We start from the raw sequence: 23448 nt of genomic DNA, 5'->3' as shown, positions 1-23448 counted from the left end.
GTAGCACCAAAGGCTGAATTTTTAATGCTCCTTTAAGAAAAGGTAATCGATTGTTATTACTGAATATTTCTCCCTTGTAGAAGAGATTTCTATGTGCTTTTACAATGTCCAGTACCTTTCAATTTTGTGTAGCAGACATAAAACCTTGCAAATAGCAAAGTTTAAATTCAGTTCATGAGCATCGTCAGCCAATTTACGTATGGGCTCCCACGGAAAGGGAAAGTTGAGGCTGTAACACCCTGACTTGTCCCTGCCTGTGGGTTCCTGCTCTCTCTTACCCCAGCAGTGGCGCTTGTGCCTGTGGTGTGAACAGGCTAAGATAAAACCTTTAGCCGAAAACGAGCTTGACGAGAAGAGCTCTCGTGGGCCCTAAAGCTGTTGCAGGTTGGGATGGAGTGAAAGAAGAGGAGAGCGGGATAGGGGCCTGGAGGCAGAAATGTGAGAACGCTTCCGCTCGAGGCAGAGTGCTGCGCTTACGGGGAATACTGCCATCGCGCTGTCACTCCTTCTTCACGGCCCTTATTCTTAATATGCTGCTTTTAACGGGCCCTTTCGGCCAGTTCGTTCCGATTGGGATGTTACCTCTCAACTTCTGCATACCTAAATCCCAGCAGAACTCTTAGATATCATTTGAAACTGTTGACTTTTTGTTCTTTATATTAGCAGTTTGTTCCAAAACGATAACCTTTGGTAGTTTCTTCTTCTTTATTATGAAAAGAACAGCCCTAAGGTACAGATATTGCCAATATCTGCAGCTAAGATTGCAGAAGCAAAATAAAACAAATGAAAAAAAAACCCTTAGTCCTCCTCAAATATCCCCCCCCCCCCCACACACACACATTAGAACTTCAGGAATGTCTTAATCTCCTTTAAAAAGTTCCCCCTCTATCTCCGGTGAAACATCCCTTAATTTGTCATTGAGTTCTTGCCACTTTGCATTAGCGGTTTTGCCGATCTTAAGTATTTTCTCCTTGGGATCCACTTTAGCTCTTCTCGTTTCCTCCTGGAAGTTTGCTGTAACTTTGTGCTTTTCGTTACTAGCTTCATGGAGGTTACATTTCAAAGCACGGAAGGATTTCTCTTCTGACTGAAGTAGCCTCTCAAGTGCCACTCTGTAATCACATTAGTTTATCACTGGCTGTCCTGCTTTCCTCTCTGCTAGTGCACCTGATTGCCCTCAGTAGACCGCTGTTGATTCTCTAGTTTCTAGCAAAGGCTCAAAGTCATCTCAGTCTTAGTAGAGAATATCATATAATTCATGCGGAGCTCATAGGAATGCCAGCTCTGTAATCATCTCTTAAAAAAATTTTTTTTGAGACTTACAGTTTTAATTCAGTTTTTCCCATCTCAGCTGCATTACATATTATCACAGAGCAGCATTCAAGATCAAAAACTGAAACCATAGTACAGAACTATTCCAAGTTGTTATGTCACTTAGATTAAAAAACAGAAAATTGCTCAGTGTATTGTTTTTCTACCTGACGTGCTGTGTATAGATATTGGTTTTATCTCTGTTAAACTCCTCTTACATAACTATCTGGGAAATGTTGGTTTAGAAAATACATTATTAAGCAGCATCTTTGCTGGTAGATTAGAAAAGCTGTTTAGATTTAGTAAACCAAGAAAATTTGGAATGGTGATGACAAGTTTTTTCCTTTAAGAGATTAAAAAAAAAATTCTAACCCTTTCCCAGGCAGAGGTAGATTATAAATGTCACTAACTCCTAGGGCTCAGTGTATTTTGCTGCAGCCTATAATATTTTTGTTCAAGGAAAGGAATCAGCAGGCAGTCTGTATTTTAAGTCCCTAAAAAGTCATTGCCAGCTGTGCTTTCCAAGCTTAATGAGGTGTGATAGTTAGAAGGGAAGTGGTACGAACATCCTATGGGAGAGTTAAAGATTTCCCTTTATTCTTATGAACCTGTGCAGCGAGGTAGGCTCAGCGGGGGAACGGGAGGTAGAGGAGCGGCTGCAGGACGCTGGCTCCCTCCTCCTTCCCGTGCGTGGCGCAGGACGCCCTTCCCCGTGCTGACGGGAGGGCCACGCACCGGCCACCTCTCGGCGCTCGTGCCGGGGCTGTCTCCTGCCTTGGCACCCATTCTTCATAAACGTGTTTATGTCTTAATTAATTTTAAGCGCAAGTCTCAATTTCCCCAAAGTTAACTAAGATGTTATGCATTTGTTAATCTATTAAGACAGACTTGGCAGTTATAAGTACTATGCTCATGGAATCTGCTACAGTTAATATTGATTTTACTCTAGTGCTTTAATGCAAAGGGCAGGAGGAGTGAGGAAATCCTGTTATCCCTGTTTTACTGCTGGAGAACTAAGATGTGAGTGATTGACTAGCTCTAAATTACAGAGGAAAAAGCTGACAAGTTTCAAACTGAACCCCAGACGCTGTCCCTAGCTGGAAGACACGTCCTTGTCTCTGCTTAGTTCCTGAGAAGCAGTCACAAGTATCTCATAGCATGTAGCACCCTGACTTCTCTGATCATGGCTGTAGAGTTATCAACGGACTGTACATAAAGAGAATCATGGTCCCTACGCAACAAAAAATGATTGAAAGGCCCATGTCCTGCGTATGTCACAGGTTCTGCTCTTATACAGGAATGGCAGGAAAGCACTAGCTTCCTGTAGATGTACCATCCTTTTGAAACTGCTTTTTCTTTGAAAACATAGAGTATGATTGCTAGGACTTTCTTGCTAGTTAGAACAGTAGCTTTAAAGCATCTATAACAGGAGGTCTAGCCATTGAACCCACACAAGGGTCCTCTGTTTTGAAGTCCTATTGAAATGCCTCGTCCTAAAATAGTTTGTTAGGATTACAGGAGATTTGAAGGGAAGTTGGAGGTTTTGGCAGTGAGCAGGAGGTGGCTGCCACTCTGAGGGACAGGGTGGGGGGATTTGGAGAAGCCAAAGCCTTTACATAGCCTTTACGTTCCTTTCTTAAAGCCATTGGAAGGATGAACTTTTCAGCACTTGAATAGCTTATTTGAGATAAAATACAGTAGGAAGAAACAATATCTTTTTTTTTGGTCTTTTCCACAGATTTCTTTGTGGATTTAGGAGATCAGTCCATATTTTATTTTTGTTTTATTTGGACAACTTCGAGTTATGGGAATATGGTATTATGACCTAAGTGAGCTCTACAGCAGATTTGTATTTCTGGACTATGTAAAGCTCTGGTGATATTTGTACCTTTTTTATCCCATGTTGCCAAGAAATTTCTTCAAAGTTTATTATTTCAGAAAATTTAATCTGCGGGTAATTCTTTGCACTTTTTTATAGTGTCAGCAGGGAGGGTGGGGTCAGAAAATTAGTCTTTGCATTCAAGACGCTGGTTGATTGAAGTCAGTAATTGAAGTTAGTGGGAGTTTAATATTAGTTTTAATAGGTTCATATGTAAGGCCACCTTCAGATAATGTAGCTTAGTTACAGTAAAAAAATGCTGTGAAGTAACTTGGGTAAGAGGAGCTGCAGCAGCCTCTAGCAAAAGCAGGTTTGTAAGCACCCATGTGTGTAAGGCTTCATTAATAGCCTCTACAGCATGAACTGTTCTTTCCTGCTGTTCAGCTGTCCATTGACTTCTCTGATCAATTTTTAAACAAATGCATACAGACAAAAGCATTTGCAGGGCTATTTTTAGTAGCCTATTTGACATACAGTATTGTTAAGAGAGTTATTTCATTTATGTCTTCCTAAGCTTTATGGAATACTTCTCTGAACTTTTTGTTTCAGTTTGTAATGCAGATATTTTCATATGCAGGAAGAGGGAAATTTTTCTCTGCCTACCTGTGAAGTGACTTACCTGGAATTTTGTGTTTATTAACGTGCATGTGGTTTATAAAGCTAATTTGATGCTTATATTCATTTGTTAAGAATAAAAATAACTCACTACTGAAGTGAAATGTTATTTGGCAAAGATTTAAAAGTTCTGTTAGCTTAGTAGAAAAGCTTAGGAATTTGAATCTGTGGTTTAATAAACTAATTGAAAGGACACAAAAAGATAGTAACTTTATATGGAGGTCATAGTGGGCTGGGTATAAATTGAAATAGAGGAATATTGTTCTATGAAGGAAGTGTGTAATTCTGGATGAAATGCTTTGGCCATTATTTTGTTATCTTTATTGATTATTTTTCTTTCAAAATAAGCAGTGGAAGGCTTGTTCCATGCTTGATTGAGCAAAATGTGTAAATGAAAGCAGGCCTATATTGTCTTGGAGATGAGCAGTAGTGTCAAGGTCTAGGCTACTGGAATGGGGAACTGGGCAGATTTCAGTCTAGAAAGATATTTAAAAAAAGACATTGTCTAGCCTTGAAGGTTCTTCAGATTTACTGGGTACCTTCTTAGCCTGCTTTTACAATTCCCTGAGGACCTAATTTGAGGCACCCAGGCATGTTTAGAAGTGTCCCAATTGATAAAGTTAATCATCCAGGTCCCACCTAACTTCTGTTGTAATTCCGAGTGTTAAAGGGAGAAGTTTGTCTGTCCTTGGAGGAGCCTGAAAAAATAGGAGTTTTCAGAACTTGCTTTCCGTGTTCCAAGCTCAAGAGCAGTTCATCCCAAGGAGAAAGAAATTCAGTAAAAGGGGCAGGAGATCTGCATGGATGAGCAAGGAGCTTCTGGCAAAACTCAAACAAAGGAAGAAAGTACACAGCATGTGGAAGAGGGGACAGGCCACTTGGGAAGATTATAATAATGTTGTCAGGGATGTGACAAGAAGGGCTAAGGCCCATTTGGAATTAAATCTGGCAAGGGATGTCAAGGACAACAAGAGGGGCTTCTTCAAATACATCAGTAGCAAGAGGAAGAATAGGGAGAATGTGGGCCTGCTACTGAATGGGGTAAGGAACCTTGGTAACAGAAGATACAGAGAAGAGTTACTGAATGCCTCCTTTGCTTCAGTCTTTACTGCAAGGCCAGCCCTCCGGAATCCCATAGCCTGGAGATGAGAGGGAAAATCTGGAGAAAGGAAGACTTTCCTTTGGTCAAGGATTGGGTTAGAGATCTGGGCAGACTTGACATCCACAAATCCATGGGCCCAGATGGGATGTACCCATTGATGCTGAGGGAGCTGGCAGACATTGTTGCCAGGCTGCTCTCCATCATCTTTGAAAGGTCATGGAGAACTGGAGAGGTGCCTGAGGACTGGAAGAAAGCCATTGTCCCTGCAGTCTTCAAAAAGGGCAAGAAGGAGGACCCAGGGAACTACAGGCTGGTCAGCCCCACCTCCATCCCTAGAAAGGTGATGGAACAGCTCATCCTGGATGTCATCTCCAGACATATGGAGGAAAAGAAGGTGATGAGGAGTAGCCAGTGTGGATTCACCAAGGGGAAATCCTGTTTAACCAACTTGATAGCCTTCTATGATGGAATGACCGGCTGGGTAGATGAGGGGAGAGCAGTGGACGTTGTGTACCTTGACTTCAGCAAGGCTTTTGACACTGTCTCCCATAACATCCTCCTAGATAAGCTCAGGAAGTGTGGGTTAGATGAGTGGAGAGTGAGGTGGATTGAGAACTGGCTGAGAGGCAGAGCTCAGAGGGTCGTCATCAGTGACATGGAGTCTAGTTGGAGGCCTGTGGGTAGTGGTGTTCCCCAGGGCTCAGAACTGGGTCCCATCCTATTCATCAGTGACCTGGATGAAGGGACAGAGTGCCTCCTCAGCAAATTTCCTGATGATACCAAGCTGGGAGGAATGGCTGACACACCTGAGGGAGGTGATCCTGCCCCTCTGCTCAGCCCTGATCAGGCTTCATCTGGAGTACTGTGTCCAATTCTGGCCTGAAATGGAGACATGGAGCTCCTGGAAAGTGTCTGGTGTAGGGCTATGAAGGTTATCAGGAGAACTGGAGCATCTCTCTTATGAGGAACAGCTGCGAGAGCCGGGCATGTTTAGCCTTGAGAAGAGAAGACTGTAGGGGAATCTCAGCAATGTGTTTAAGTGTCCGAAGGGAGAGTGTCAAGGGGATGGGGACAAACTCTTTTCAGTTGTCTCATGCAACAGGACAAGAGGCAGTGGGCAAAAACTGAACCACAGGAAGTTCCGTCTGAATGTGAGAAGGAATTTCTTCACTGAGTGTGACAGAGCACTAGCACAGGTTGCCCAGAGAGGTTGTGGAGTCTCCTTCTCTGGAGATCTTCAAAGCCTGCCTGGATGCAACCCTGTCTACCATGTTCTAGGTGACCCTGCTTGAGCAAAGCGGTTGGATTAGCTGATCTCCAGAGGTCCCTTCCAACCTCAACCATTCTGTGATTCTGTGATTCTAGGAATGTGGATTTGAGAGTGCTGGCCTTAGTTGGTTTGATTTAAGAAAATGTGCAGTGGTTGTGAGTGTACTTGTATAATCTTAGAATGATTTGAGTTCTAGCTCAATCTAAACTCTAGGTCTTCAGGCAAGCACTAAAATGACTAAGTACTCAACTGGTTTCTGACCAACGTGTCAACAAGCTTGGTGATAAATTACTGTACCAGAAAGCTATTCCAGTACAACTTTATTATTTTTTTGTTGCTTAGATAAGGGAATGCAAATCTGATCCCTGGTTTTCATATCAGATCAGCTATCTACATTGTGTGCTTGGCATTTCCAGTGAACCTACTTAAAATTGTATCCTGCTCAGATGAAGAAGACTCTAGAACTAGGCTTACATCACCAAAATTATTTTGGAAAAAGTTAATTCTCATTTTTAAGAATTATACTGTGAATATACCTAATTTAACAGTTTTAGCTCTATGAACATATTCTATTTGTGGCTTGTATTTAGATTTACAGTTTTTTTGTATAATTATGTAGTCTAGAGAAAGCTGACATCCTTGATATGCCATTTTTTAAACTACTTTTAAAAAATGATTTGCTTATATTATTACTCTGCTAAGTGCCAGCATGAGGAAACCTAATTTTCAGATTAATTTGTAAACATTGGTTTTGAATGAAGGAAGTATTGTTAGCTATTTAGGGCTTTCACATATATTCTTTCACATGCCCCTGGAAATTAAATGTTTGTTTGTAAGTGGAGAGAAAATAAGAGCTTTCAACATCTATTATCACTAGATTTGCTTGGAGGAAAAATATATTGTATTTGCACTGTAGACAGATATGGGAATAAGAGATAACCTGACTTCAGATACCATATAAACAAATAACGAGAACATACTGTGCTGTAAGAGATAAACAGATGTGAGAGTAAAAGGAAATAGTGGGGTAGCATAATCTGTGCAGTAACTGCTGACCACAGCACACACAGACCTTCATATAATTAAAAAAAAAATGCAGGCATTAAAAGAAACTTTTAGAAGGCACTTGAAGAAGGTAATGGGTTAGTTTTAGTCTTTCACTGAAGAAATGACAAATTTATTAGGGATATAGTTAAAAGATAATTTAACACTGTTGTGTTTTAGGCAGGGACCTCTCCAGTCAAACTGAAGGTGGATTAGGAGAATGTTGTTAGTACTTCCATCCATGAGGAGTGGAAGAGGGATGTACATCTGAGGTGGGTTTAGGCAGAACCTGTGAATTTGTCTTAGGAAGAAGTGTGCTTTAGAGGATGCATATTCAGCTTTTGCTTTGAAAATTTTAGAGTATGTCTCTGCATTGAGTGCTTTAATGCTTTTTATCTAGGGGGGATCTCAGCAGGTGGGCACAGTGTACTTCTAATTCAGGTGTGCTGTGATGCTGGGCTGGAAGCTGCTGTGTGCACTGGTCATATTTAACATGAGGAAAATAATGTTTAGGAAGATTTTATTGAAGGTTATAAGGTTTGCTCTATTCGGAGTCTCTTACCACTGTAGTTGTATGTTTCTATAACAAGCAGACTCATTTTTAGAATTTCCAAACTTGAAGATCTTTTGTGAGAGGGTTTGGGATCCTCCTGTTTGCTTTTCTATTTTCTGTTACAGAACTACTCAGATAAACCTCACATTAGTCAAGGCTCTAGCCTACATGAGTAACGTCGCTGTGCTTCATCCACGTGATTCCTCAGTTACTGTGAATTTTTGCATTTGTAGCTTAAGTTTGTATTTTGAGCTCCAGTGTAAACAATTCACGTGAAAACATGCCTCATCTGTTTTTTAGCTAGCACTTTGTAGCAGTGCTGTGCAGAGAAGACTGGTTCAGTATTTCTCTGGTTTTAAGATGTAAAAACTAAGGCACAGAACTGAGAATTGTCTTGCTCTTGGTGCCTAAGCAGCATAGTGGTGACCAAAGAAAAGAAAACAAGAAAGCAAAGACTTCATAACCTCTAGGCCATGCTAGTTCCTGGTAAGGATTGAACAGGTTTTCTGTTTTAGCAGTCATCGTAACGTAGGTGTGAGGTTTGCGTTTTGTTTCTTTTTGTATTTTCAGTTATTTTGTTGTTCTTAGACTCTTCCTTTGTTTCTTTTTTATATTCTAATTCAATACTCAAAATTTGAATAATAGAATAACTCACGCAGAACTAATTTTTAAGAATTTTTTCACAGTTTCATCAACAGACCATTCCAGCTGTGGCTCTTAAAAATCAATTCTGCTATCATCTATGACATACAGACTAGGAAGCCTAAACTGTTCGAAGAGTATGGAATTTCTGACACTAGAGATGCTTATTCAAGCATGTATTTACAGAAATTTAGGCATACAGTTAATCCTTCAGGACAAGGAGATGACTTTTTGCATATTCCCGCCCTGTCTTTTATGATTCTGGGATTTCTAGAATTCACAGAATACAGATCTTCAGAAATGTTTGGGTCTAGAGAAATGCTATGAGCTAAATTCAGTGTATTTAGTATACATGTTTTCTTGAGTAATAATCTTTTGATTTTCAGTTTATCTGGTATAAACTGAATGTATGTACTTTGACGTATACTATTGTCAAGTGTGGTATGTGAAAATGCCCCTTGGAACCTTGGAACTGTAACTCCTAAATGTTTTAGCATGTTTAATATGTTCCATTATCATATGTTATGCTTATCAATGTTTTATTGCTTTTACAGATTACCTTTCCCAAGGAATAGATCTCTCTGGAATAGAAGTAATTGAAAATGACCTGCTTTTTATTGCGAGAGCTCGGCTTGAAGTGGAAAATCAAGCTAAAAGATTACTTGAGCAAGGTGTGGAAACTCAGGTAAAATAAGCTTTCTTTTTTCTTTCTTTCCGAAGTGAAGAGTAAAAAGTGCTCTGAGACTAAATTCCTTTCTTTGATGCAGCACTGTCTAATCGAGATCAAACATGAAAAGCATCTTACTCATATGTGGAATTCACACACACAAATGAACATCCTTAGAAAATGACAAAGCCAGCTCTGCGCAAGAGATTTGTTTTAAAATCTTGCAGAATCTGATGCTGAAAATATGGGAGAAAGCATGTGCAAATGTGAAGAGTTTAGCACTAAACACTGTAATAAAAGCTTGATGATTGATAGGATTTTGCATTAAACATGGTATACCATGTTGATAATATTGCCAATCTTCATAGAGAAATCTGAAAAATGTAGTGCTTAAAATTGTAAGGAGCTTGCTAAATTTCAGCTGTGCAGTGCTATAATGAAATGATTTGGAAGAATTCCTGTGAAAACTTTAATGGGCATTTTAAATTTTGAGGTAGACATTCTCTATAGGGCAAATCAACATGAACATGCCTGATTACATTAATCTAAATGTATACTACATGCATTCATACTAAGTGTAATTATCTACATTTTGAACTGCCTGGCTATGTATATTTATTAACTATTTGGAATACCATTTATACTGTCCTTCCTTTTTAAATTCATATTCTTTTATGTATACTTTTTAAGGTTTTTTTAATACATTTTTTAAATCCCTGGAAAAATCTAGTGCAAGTCTGTAATCAAATTCTATTTCTAAATTAGAAAACAAGGATTAGAACAAACCATTTATATGTTGTTTGTGTTGCCAAAGATTTAACTTATTTATAAGGCAATATAGAACATACAGCAAATGGAAAATCTCTTCATTAAATTAGTTTGGTTAGCCAACTGAGCATTAAAAAGATCGGTATGGCTCACACTTTTATTTAAACATCTGATTTTAAGTAACTTTCTTCTTTAAAAAGTAATGATTGTGATAAATGCAATTGGCTGATGGCAAAATGGTAGGAAGAAGACACCTCATTTTTTACTTAATTAGTATTCAAATGCTGAAAACTGCTGGCTGTTTGAGCGTGTTAGTGTGTGTTATGTTAAAGAAAAACTGAATGAAGACAGAGCTCAAGAAGAAACAAGTAGACATTTATTTTATGTGTAGCAAAAGTCTTTATCAGAATGTATTCATTCTAGTTTTTCATGTCAGATTTGGCGTTCTCTGATAATTTGCTCTTCATATTAACTACTGAAACAGAACTGACAAATAAACCCTGGGGAAATCAATCCCACTCCACTTGAAAAATTGACAGATTTATTAGGTGTTCCAGGCTGTATCCAGGTAATCATGAGATTATTAAAGTATATGCCTGTTGTGCTTTAGCCAGAGGCTTGTTTCCAGGCAAACGGAGAATCGTTTGGAAGAACATTATTACTGCGTACTTGTGTCAGAAGTGGGGATATTTCAACGAAGCAATGTTGGTTATGCTTCACAGATTTGATGTTGGATATGCTTCATAGTTTTAATGCTGGAAAAAATAGAATACTTTAGAAAATATGCACGTGAACATTGCCCCAAGAAATCTAGAATTTGAAATACAAATAGCAGATACTGTGTCTTTTATGATTCTTGTTATTGTAGCTGTGTATTGTAGTGACAAGCTTATTCACATTTATACCTTTGAAGCACTGAGATTTTGCATAGTAAGACTCAGGATCTTCATCTCTTCTTTTGTATTTTGTATTACAGAACTCCTTAGATAGGCTGTCTCTCTGCTAATACTTATTCTGATAGCCAAGCCTGTACTGTTGAGAATAGTAGCTCTGTATTTTGTTCAGGTAGTTCTTCAGTTATTTGATATATGTATTTGCCATTGTAGTTTCAGTTTCCACCTTTATTTTGATCTTCTATGCAAATAATACATGAAATAAGTTGCCTGTCTAACGATGAGCTCTGTCTCTAGATTTCAGTTAGCACTTGTCAGCTGTGCTGAAAAGGAGGAGGTCGGTGTAACACCTGTATTTTACAGTATTTCAATGTCCACCTGGAAGAGATGCAAAAAGTGAAAATACTTAAAAAAAAAAAAAAAAAAAAAAAAAAGTAATACCATAAGTATCTCCTTCTAAGCCTAACTTCGTTAAAACGTCTGCTCTAGAATTCTCTTTTCAAGGAGATGGTGTTTTAAGTTACTCTGACAAGAACAGTGCTAACAAGTTGGAATTGCTCCTTTTAACGTCTTAGATAACTAGAAACTATCTTTATTTTGATTATTTATTTAATGATGTATGAATTACGTCCTAATGAGCTGTGCCTGGATTTCTCACAATAACCAATAGCAGTAGCACATGAAAGTAGGTACTTAGCTATACTTAGATGGTACACTGTGTTTTTCTCTGCATGATGTTTCAGATTTTTATTGCATGTCCATCATGGTAGCATTTGTGTATTTTTCAGGAGGGATGTAATCTCTCTCCTTCATCCCTGTTCCCTTGAAAGTGTGAGGTTGTTAGCCATTGACTACTTCAGAATTTAGACTTCCACTCAGGCTGGTAACTTCAGAGCTGCCACTTTGGCATAAACTAGAAGTGTCTATCAGCATACCTAGACTTAACAGCTATTCATAGAGCTGCCAGCCACAGTTGTCTTCCTAAACCTTTTGGAAAATATCAGCCCTCTTTGTTCTTGGTGACAAAGATAACACTGGTAATAGCAAATCCTTTCAAGTAGGGCTACCAGTGGCTACTGTCAGGTTGTTTGCCATGGATGCTTTGTCACCTTCTCTTAGTGTATGTTACTACATACACAGTTAATGATATGTAATGACCCATAGGTTAGTATCAAGGAAATAGGTAAATTCAAAACCCATCCTTACTGTCTAGTCCTAAACTTCTTAGTAGCTTAGTAGCTTTTCTTTAGGCTGTAAGCAGGTTAATAGCAGATAATACAGGAAGCATGAGAGCCTGATTTAACAAAGGTACATCAACAGCTTTATAAACGCTGCCCGTCTCTGAGAGAGACACAGGTGTCTTATGCTAACAAAGAGTACACATTCATTTTGTAAACTTGAAGCATCAACAGCATTTTTTGGGCTTGCAGGATGAAGCCATGGCAGAGGAAACTAGACTTGCCCTTGACATTGCTTTATTCAACAGCAGTATATTGTGTAAAGCAGATCCAAATAATAATAAATTACTTGAAGCAAGAGAAATTCTATATCAGGAAAACGGACTAAGTGTACCCAAGCTGAGTTCCATGTCAAACAGTTTTGCCAGACATGGTGTTTTGGCTGTTATGCTTATAAAGAAGAGGAAAAACTTCTTTACAACTTAGCACAGGGTTCATGTTGTCATGCTTAGTATGAGACTTCCATCTTAGAGCCAGGGATGCCCGAGCTTAGTATCCTCAGCTAATGAGAAGGTTGGTAGTATTAGGGGCCAGGTCATGTGCATGTGCAGGAGGAGGTGTATTTCCATCTCCAGCATCTCCACTCAGTGAGCTAAGCTCAATGCTTTACCTGTGGTTGTCAGTCTCCTTTGAGTAAGAGATTTATTTTTGCATGCCGGTAGTGGTATGCATTCCATGGGTTGAGAATCTGTGCCTTAACTCTCTTGCTTTGACTCTGTTGATATAAACTCTGGTAATTTGTGAGAATGTAGACAGTAAGGACTATGGTATCACCCAAGATGGGTAAGATATAATGTATCCATTTACGACAAACAAGACATAGTGCGAAGATGAGAGTGGAACTCAGAATTCCTTAATCATGCACCTTAAACACAGTTTGTCCTTCTATGTGGTGCAAAAAGGAGATCTTCTGTATCTCTGACCACAGATTAAAAAAAAAAAAAAAAATCGTTTGTTTTCTTTTTTAATCTACAGATGTCTGGATGTCTTTCTTAAAGAAGATTTTAGGTGAATTGTGATGCTTGTTCTTCTGTTCCGTTATTTAAGATGGAGACAAGCTTATTTTTCTGCCTGCCTTGTAGGTAGAGAGAGTTAAGTTCACTGGTAAAAGAGAAGTGTTCTGTGATCATGTAGTGGAGTTTCTTAATCATGTTGGAGAAAGCAAAAAATAAGTGTAAACTCAATAACTATCTTTCTGTCAAAATTAAATTTAAATTGTTTCTACAGTTTAATACATAGATTTTATTTTCAAAGTGGAGAGCTTTACTAATAGCTTCACAAAGTAGAGAAGGAAGAAAACTAACAAAAAAATTCTTCACTCTGCTTCTGCAAGAGGTTCAACTGCTGTATTCATGTACACAGGATAAATATGCAAACAATGTAGACTGGACAGGAATGCCTGACTAGTTAACTGCCATGGGAGCATCTGTATACAGTTCTCGCAGTGAACGTATTTGGGGGTATTTTTAATTTTCATATTGTAATTCAGCTGAATAGAATTTGTTTTGAGAATTTTTCTGTTTTATGTGCTTCGTCATACTGAACTCCTCCAAGTTGTATCATCTCTAATACAACACTACAATGTTTTATTTTTTACATTAAAAACTGTTAACTAGATGCGTATTTATAATTGTTCTTCACTGGTACAGCTTAGCATTTAAGAACAAGTGATTGATGAGGGAAATATCTATATTATTAACCATAGACTAGCCATAGACTTAGCACTGCTAAGTGCTACAAAAGTGCTTTTGCAGCATTGACTAATCTGTAATCTTGATTTTCTAATTTTGAATCTTGCATACTTAAACCAAATGATATATTTTATTGAAACATCTTCTTTTGTAAATTAGCATATGGTATTTTAACTTGTTCCTTTGATTTAAGTATGCTTGCTGGTTTCTCCTCTTCAGATATCAATGGTCTGTTTTTCAGTTGCACCCTTCATGTTGGTTACTGATTCTGTGGAAGAAGTGCTTGACTATGGAACAAAGTCTAACAGCGCAGTAGCATGATGCATGGTGCACTCCAGAGCTGTGCTGTGGACCCCTTACTTTTGTGTCTGGGTCTTTTAGTTCAGGACATGTTATATTGCCTGTACTGATATACTGTGACAGTCAAAAGAAAAAGCTTGATTTCTGGTTTTTTTTGTTCGTTTGTCTGTTTGGTTGGTTTTTTTTTTGCCTGTGACTTGCTGCTTCTATGTACTAGGTATTATGTTTTGTTATACCTTTCAAATAATATAAAAATTTGTGTACTTCAGAATGTCAATGAAATTGATTGGAGTAATGCACTTATTTAGCATAATTACAAAGGAATCATTCTAATAGTAAATAAAGTAGAAAGATATAAGAAAAGAACCTCTGCAATTTGATGTGCAATCAGTTATCCTTTTATCCATATACTCTAAGTTACTGTGATGTCTGAAAAACTTTGAGTTGAAATGCTATCCGGAATATATTTTCTTTTTTCTGTCATTGCCTTTTTGATTTTGTTTTTTTGTTCTGTGATTTATCTCTACTTTGAAAGCCAGAATTTGTAATTTAACCTTGTCATTGTCAAAAATCTAACCAACATACAACACTTTAGGCAGTAGATGTTACATTTCCTTGTTATTCCACAATTTCATTCCCTAGAGGAAATCCTCATGAAAGAGCTCTGTCAGTCTAGTTTCCCTAATGAAGTGATTGACTGGAATATGCTATAGAAATGGAAGGCATTTTTGATTAATCATTTTGAAGTCAATTACTTGAAACTAGAATAAAAAGCCTGAAGTATTATCTGTAAAAGGGAAAATTTGAACCAGTTCGCTACTTTTGGCGTAAGGTGAGGGCGGTAGCTGCAGTTAATTTTAAATCATCTGATTTTACCTAGTGAAGGTAGAGAATGAGAGCTAAAGCTTTTCTTTTAATCCATGTTAACCATTATTTTAACAAATTTTTGCAATTCTAATGTGGATAGAGAAGATTTATTTCAACATGTCATAGCTGTCATATTGATTTTGATTGTAAAAGTTCACAGCGATCCTTTCTGGCAGTAGAATCTATATGTTTTCAATCCTAAATCGGCATAGATAATACTGGTTTTGTTTTTTTGTTTTATGCTTATTCTGTATGCATATGGAGGATCTTCACTTTCTGTGTTTGTGTATCTTTACAAGTTTTACTGTATCCTCACCTCCAAGTTTTTTTTTTCTTTTCTCTGCAGAAATGTTCTCATGTTGCATTATTCAGTATTATTTTTAATTTTCAATATTATGGTTTTTCTTCTTGTAATCTTGTTAACTTGCTAAATCAAATCCTTTCATGCAGCCATCTGGTGCACCACACTACTGAAGGAGTTTTCAGTAAATCTAAATTATTTTTCCCTCAAACTATTCCACTGAGCCATTATGTCATACAGCAATGTGTGGCTCATCCAACAACCAAAACGTATCTTCTAAGCAAGCATTAGCCACATCCTTCATTTGAATGATAAACTTCAGGGGGATTAACCAAACCTTATGAAATTTGCCCTTTACTATTCAGGTCTAAAAAGAATTAATTATATCTTGAAGTATGATCTAATGAAACCGAAGTGTTAACTGTGTATCAGTAATTCAAAATCACTGAGCTACACACTGAGCATGAGTTTATACCTCTGAACTATGGATTAAAATAAACCACAGATTTCTCTGCAGCATAATCGGCTGATACTGATATAACCTAGAATATCCTTTCAGTTTCCATAGGAACAGCTGATGGAATGTTTTGGATCTTGGAATAGCTAAAGTGAATGTCTAGCTTCAATATAGAAATTTACTTTTATTTTGCAGCTCATAACCTCTGCATTTAAGGGCTAAAAATGTGCATAAAAAGAAAGGTGGAATATTCACAACTTGTATTTTATGCTTTTGTGGTGGTAGTAATAATAAAATGACTTTAAGCTGTTTCTGTGCATAATTTTTCATGTATTGTTTTTTATTTTTTATATATGCAAAAAAGTATTTCCAAATCCGTAGGAAAACAGAAACAATAAATTATTCTTATATGTTAATACCTCTTCTAATGTTTATTAATCAAATAACTTATCTCATAGGGCATTTCTAAATTTCCTCTCAAGCCATTGCTTCATTTCACTGTCTTGCACTGTAAAGGTATATTGGAACAAGGAAAAAAAAATGTTTTCTTTTAGATGATACTTTTAGTAATTCAGAAAAAGTGATTATGTCAGAAGGTGATAATCAAGAACAGTCAAAGAAATATGCTAGCCATAGTACTATTTGTGCTATTATTAGATGTTTGACATTTCTGTTAACAGCTCAAAGTTGCTGAATAACAGAAGATATGCTTTGAGTGTAAAAGCATTATCAGATATGAAAGATGCTTGTTCATTTGAGATAAATAGATTAGCAACTAGAATATTTATGCAGAGGGAAATTACGGAAGCCTTTTAACAAACCATTAGGAATCTATGTGCTTGTTGCCTGAGAACTCATGAATGCAGCTGCAAATGGTGATAATGTGTGACTGTTTAGTACTTGGGCTGTTTTCCGTTGTTACATGCATTGGGTATGTTGTATCCAGTCTCTGGCATTGGAGATGTTTGGGACTGATCTTCACAACATGCTACGTATGGAAAATTACAAAGGTGCTGAAAGAGAAACAGCAGGGAGCAAAGCTAGGAAGAAGTAGCAAGGTAACTCGTGATAGCTTCTCTTTTCAGTGCAACAGGTTTTTGATCTGTGAGCAATGCTGTGCTAACGCATTTCAAATAACTATTTCAAATGTCCATATCCCCAAATCATTTGTTAGCTACCCTTAATATGGAGGATTCAAGAGAGTCATATTTATTTGAACATATAGACAGGTTGGATAGAAACATTTTGAAAATGTAGTGATTTTCAAATGAAAGTGTTATCTAGGGCTTTCCTGTTCAGTGTTAGAATTTAATTGACTGTTGCAGGTGTGCGGAGGACCCTGTGTCACATGTTACTTTCTGATTATTGATCCTTTCTTATTGAGGGTTCTGGTTTGCACTTTTACAGCATCTTTTATAAAATTTTCACAAACAGTGGTACATGCTTTCGGCAAGTATTAGGAATTCCCATTATGCACATATGTAAAGTTGGAGAAATTCTGAGTGATAACAAGTAAGTAGGAAAGTTCTTAACAAAATATTTGAGTTTGCAGATTTCTATACTTTAACAATTGGGCAACACTGGTCGCTTTTAACAGACCTTTTTTCCTGAAAATGCCACCCCCTTTTTTTTTCTGTGGAAACAAATACTCTTTTCTTAAACAGATCCTGGAAGCCTCTTTGTCTAAACCAGTAATATCTGCTACTGTAATTGCTCACACTTAAAAATATACTGTAGTTAAAGTAGAATAAACACTGTAGAAGGAAAGAAAGTTTTAGTTCTTTAATTTATGTCCAGTGGAACGTTTTCAGGAGCTGGAGAGGGGAAAAGGTGCTAGCTAATTAGAGGATGGGGAAGACCCCTTCTCTCCCAGTCGGTAACTCCTGGCAGGAGCTTGCCTTCCAAGTTTGGTAACTGGCAAGCAGCCACGTAGCTGTGTAGCATCCTCATCTAGATCCAACTCCACACCCTTTCTGATAAGTTTACTTTTGCAACATCCAGGGTCAGGTTTGGTCATTATAAGGTTACATCTGGTTATAAATGAGATTTTGAAATTATGAAATGTCTATTAGTTTAAAAAAAATGATTTCTTTTGGGGTAGTAGTTGGAGGTGTTTTGTTGCAATAAATTAGGAAGAGCGGTTTAGATTATGGTTGGAACAAAAACTCTAAGTTTAATTAGACCTAAATTAATGAATATGTTTTTTTCTCTAGTTTTGGATTGCTAGGCTGCCTCCATTGGGGCGACAGCAATGGCAGCATCTCCTGCCGGCGTGGCACTCATGCACATGTTCAGGAGTAGGGTGTGCCACCATCCCGTCATCCTCCATCCTTCAGTTGTTTACCCTTATTCTTCCAGTTCCCCAGCTGGGCTGCACGCTGCTTTCAGAAGCATCCAGACCAGGGTGGCAAGTCGCTGTCCCCTCACCCACCTTCCTGCCGTACCTCTGTGCTCGCCGCACTGGCTGCACCGCCTCAGCTGAGCTCCACAACTGCTTGCTGAGTGCTCTGCTTCTGTCGGAAATGTTCCCACTGATCCTCCCGGGGCTGAGGTGAGCACTGCCGAACCAGGAGCCACCACCTCCTCCTACGCTGACCGTGCTACAGTGTCCTGGGCACCACCCTGCGACAGGCATTTGGCTGTCGCAGTATTCGGTGGCTCGAGAGCGAAGACGGTGGCGTTTCTCGCTGATCGTCTGCTAGTGCTCTTAATTGTGTGCCTCCCGGGCACGTGTTCCCTGGAGTAGCAATGGTCCCTGGACCCCCTGCAATAAGGTATGATGAACAGCAAATGAAGAGTGAAGCAGTCTTCCCTTTCCCTCCCTCGGAGCCAGGTAGTTTGCCGTGGAATAAACAAGTTGTACTTAGTTGGCGTGAGGCCTAGACTGAAAAGCATTGCCCTTAAGCAAATATTGAAAGTAGCAGAAAGCAGAAGACTAGAGTTTTGAGGAAAAACCTACTTGGATACACATGCATATTTAATAAGTCTTCAATAATTGATGTACTATTAATATGATGCAGATGGTAAGACACACGTTTAGAAGTGTTTTTGGCTGAAATTCTAATACCTAACTGGGAATTGTTGCTTTTTCTTTCTGATCTTAAAATTCCTTGGGAAGAGATGGTATTAGCTTAAATAGACAATATTATTACTGCAAACATGTCTGCTATACATATTTAACAGAAAATAGTTTGGTCGTTACAGACATTTACATATCCGCTTTTATCAAAAGCTTGCTCTAACTGAAAACTGTCTGAGTATTTTCTACAAATACTCTACAAATGTATGAGCTCTTTTGATGCTTTTCCTGAGAATCCATCACCTATCTGAATTGTCACTTTTTCCTTTACTATTTTTCTTTTGACAGGGTACTGCTGTATGTTTGCTAGTCTGAATTAAAAAAAAAAAAGCCAGCTGCAATGCATAGCAAAAAAAGGTCTGTTATACAAAACAACAGAAAGAGACATTGTTTTTGCAGCTCAGTTTTCTGTTTTGATAACAGTTTGTAGATACATGGAGAAATAGGTAGAACGTTTGTGATACTTTATTAAACTGATGATGTTAAATTTGTTTTATACCTTTCTATTCTAGACTCAATGTAATAATACGATAAAGTCCTTCAAATGTTCATTAATGGACTTTGAAGAATTTTTGTAGCAACTTTGTTACAAGCTTTAAAACAAAATATAGTATTCCTTTATGTACAATAAAATGAAGATTATTTGAGCAAATGCCTGAATCAACTGTAACTTAAATTCTGAGTCAGATTTCTGTTGGGTAAAAATGTTGGAACTACAGAAAAATGGCAAGCATAGTAATTTTTGAAGAGTATTCATGCCTGAGATCCAGAGGTGCAGATCTTTGCAAGTCTACCTGTTTGATTTTGGCCAGAATTAGTTCTAGCCAAAATAGATCCCACGTACTCTGGTTGCTGAACCATGCTGAACCGTGTACTGCTGTTGCTGCCTATCTTGGTCTCAAGGAACGTAAGCATGGGAGTGTCTGCCCATGCTGCTCATGATGGGCAGTTGTCGATATTTTCATTCTGTTCTCTTTGATCATAAATTTTCTTGAAACCAAGATTATTGGATGCTGAAACATTTTTTCTCTCCAGAGCTCAGATGGTGCTTATCTGTGTGTGTAAATTTTTCTCCACGTGAGTGGGGAAGAAGAGAAGCTGGAGGATGGACTGTGATCAGTCTTGCCCCCCTCCCTCCTCTAGCACTGTGTGTGAGCAAAGCTAAAGTGTATATGCATTTGGGGAGAAATGTGTACTGGAGTAGGAGTTACCAGCGAGGAGGATGGGAGGGTGCCATATGTTCTTCTGCACTGCAGATTTTACTGTTCTCCAGAGACTGTTGTTCTGAAGTCCTATTGATTTCTTGTCCAAAAAGATTTAGTTATTTGATCAATATTGTTAAAAATTTGGCTATTACTGCCTATTGTTGTTATCCTTGAGGTTAGTCACCTTGTTCTTCGTTATTAATGTTAGATGAAAGATTAAACTTAGCCTACATCAAGAATATTTTTCTCCTTAATTCAAAATAGTGTTCTTCATGGAGACCCTCCAACAGTGTTCTCATCTATTGTGAAGTGGGAAAGCATGTCCAGTTTATGTTGCTTCTATGTAAAACTGTAAAGGAATCATACGAAACTGATGAATTCATAGACTTCTAAAGTCAACTCAGCTACCTCATACTCATTTAATATGACCTATATGGTGCTTGACGCAGACCTCAGTTCTTTAGAAGCTGAACTTCAAGATGTGAAAGAATAAATATTTTTGAAATGGGAATTACATTCTAGAGCAAGAGATTTGTTAGCTGGTTTAAATTTTATTCAACTGACCAGTCTTGAATTTTCAGTATTTGAAATTTGTGTACAAGAAATCATATCACAGGTCATGTAAATAAAGTGATCTTTAGTCTGAGGTGATTAAGAGAGCAAAGTGCTGCGAAATAAAGTGGATTATGGAAATAATACTTAGCATGTGAACATCTGAAAGTTGATTTCTCATGCAAATTGTTTTAAAATGCAGATTTGTTTATAATCAAATTATTTAGAATTAGTCTTTTTCAGTTAACAGATTTTGTAATTTTATAGAATATCTTTGGAATCTCCTCAGATCTCTTCACTTTTTAGCATAGGTTCAAAGATTTTTTAAAAAAATTCTAAAGCAAACCATAACTTTTATGAATACTTAGTAGCTAGCTTTACTAAAAATTAGTCCTCAGGTGATATATTCAGTCTATAACTAAAGCTGTTTCACTATCAACACTGGAAGTACCTTGCGTATTATACCTTAACTGCTCTGTATGAAGGAGGAAACTTAATCCTACATCTTGATAAATAACTAGGTATAGTGCCTAGATATAATTTCATTTGCACACTAAATTCCTTTCAGTTCTCTTTCTGTTGTATCTCTGTAGAGTTTTTATGAAAAAGCAATTTATTCCCTTTTTTCCTTTAAATTTATAGCAGTAAATACTGTGAGCCCGCAGGTGAAAGTACTAGATGTTCTAAAACACTGCAATGTTTTTCATACATAATACTGTTGTACCATTTAGTTTCTATAGGGGTTGTTTACCTGTTTGTTTTTCCGTAACATATTGTGGCCTTAATTATATTTTATGGATGTTAAGTTCACAGTTTATGCATCTTTCAAACAAGGGAGACTACTAGGAGCTGACAGGTGAATTTTAATAATGGAAGAAGAAAATGAATTGTAATTGCAGTAGCTTTTTTGATGCCACTTTAGTTAAGAATCTCTTTCAACAATCCCTTTGAATCTTTTATTTATAGAGATGGCAAAGCTAATTTCTCCTTTAGCTTCAAGTTCAAAATCTCCATTTCCTTTCCCCTTCTGCCTTGTAGGCCTCTGTTTTAAAGTTAATGTAATTTTACATGAAGCATTGGTCAGTAAAGAACCAGTCCACTATGTTCCTACTATTCATGTTGCTACTCAGCAGGTTGTTGGCAAGATCAAGCACCTTACAGTATTTGTAATATACTTTAATGTTCATTGCTACCTTTAGAGGGGTTTTTTGTTTTTGTTTTTTACTGGTATAAATAAATGTTCTTGATTTTGTTCATATCTCATGCCTTAGGCCAAGTTGTTCATTAGTGTCAACTAGTACATATTTGTTGAAGCCAAAATTGCTGTATCGGTTCATAGAGGCAGAGACTTTGACCTGTAATTTGTGAATGCATTGGACAGTGTATGGTTTTAGATGTGTACTATGACTATTACTTCAATTGAGAATTTGTTGAATTTTGTCATTGAGGTTCATCATTGTTCTTGCTTTGAAGTCAGAGGGAGTTTTCACACAAACTGCAGTGTGAGCATATACATTACATTTGCATAGCATCCAGTTAATCAATGTGAGCATATACTTCATATTTGCAGTTATGCACCAGCATCACATGTGAAGCTTTTATTGGGGAACCAGGCATACTGTGGGAGTCAGCCAGTAATGTTGTGCAGTAGGGTGGGATGGGGTGGCATTTCCCCCTCCTCCCTTCTCTCAGGTGGGTTAAAATTATAAGACTAAGGCTACTGGCACTGTATTAACAGTTTTAATTAAAGATGGATTTTTTTTTTTTTGAAATGTATGCCCTGAGCCCAGAGCAACTGTGTGCCAATGAGTGGAATTCATATTTCGCATGCTTTAATATGACATTGCAGTTTGTACAGACTATAGCGTCTTTGCTTTCTGAATCCTAGGCCTCTCCATCTTGAGAACTTGCAGGCTGTCATGGCCTGTTGCAGTATGCAAATTTTAATAATCCTATCATCTCTTCTGCCATTTTTAAGTCCAAAAGTGAAAATGTTGAATAGTACCCAAATCAACACAGCTGCTGGGAGTCATAGGTGTTTGTGGTACCGTACACGTTCAGTTTGAAGGTGAATCGTATAAATGCTCTTTGAGTAGGGTTTTTTCAGCCAGTTCTTTCTGTCCATCTTATGGCAGTTTAATCTAGGCCATATTTTCATGGCTCACTCATGAGAAAGTTGCATCAAACTGTGTTAGCCTTGCTTCAAATCAGAACGTATTATACCTTTCCATTCAAAGGTACATTTTTCTGTCACAGAAATAAATTACTTTGGCATTATTTGATTTTGACAAAGCTGTCTTGGCCATTATTTAGCACCATATTAAAATTTCCTTGTGCGTATCAAAATGCAATTTAACTGTGCAGTCAAATGTAAATAAGTTATTACTTTGTGGCAAGAAGACTACATAGTATTACAGTGCTATTTGATGGTCTAGTTTTCGAGAACAGAAGCTTAATATATGACACACTCATTTTAGAATACTGTTAGTGGTAGTGACTTGGTTACATGAGAGCTTTAAACTCCTCAAGGTCTTGCTTGGATGTCAACTCGAGTTTCTAGTATTTGTTCAATTATTCTGGCAATTAAGTGTTTCCTGGAAGTTATTATTAGAGTATACTTTAATTGATAAACCTGCAATCATTAAATGAAAAACATATTCTTAAAGTACTACAGGTTGGATAATGAAAACATGAACAGCCCATATCATTCATGGAGAACAATAGTAATTATTTGATTATATATTTTGCAATGAATCAGTGAGCTTTCTTCCTTCAACCCCGACTGCTGCCAGTTATTTTAAAAATAGAATTAATACTTATGTACATAGAACTCCTGTAAATCAAATGGATTAAAGAAAATAAGTTTTCAAGAATACTGAAGATGAAATACACTTTTGAAGGTCAGCTACATGCCAGTTGTAAATGACTAGCAGAATTCTTCCGTAATAAATTAAAGCAAGTGTCTAGGAGAAGCTTAGGTCATTTGTTAGCTACAGAGCATATGATTCTACATG

At 37.5% G+C, this 23448-nt stretch overlaps 1 protein-coding gene across 1 annotated transcript in view; it reads left to right on the top strand.

The window, feature by feature from the left end:
- Nucleotides 1-23448, top strand: part of COG5 (component of oligomeric golgi complex 5) — a 187849-nt gene that overhangs the window by 73193 nt on the left and 91208 nt on the right. Inside the window, exon 7 of the mRNA XM_062582231.1 lies at nt 8971-9101. Coding sequence (XP_062438215.1) covers nt 8971-9101 — 131 coding nt within the window. The remainder of the gene's footprint in view (nt 1-8970; nt 9102-23448) is intronic.

This window comes from Rhea pennata, chromosome 1, assembly GCF_028389875.1.
Source record: "Rhea pennata isolate bPtePen1 chromosome 1, bPtePen1.pri, whole genome shotgun sequence".
NCBI lineage: Eukaryota > Metazoa > Chordata > Aves > Rheiformes > Rheidae > Rhea > Rhea pennata.
The sequence above is the reverse complement of the archived record's forward strand: the minus strand, read 5'-3'. Positions and strand labels throughout refer to the sequence as shown.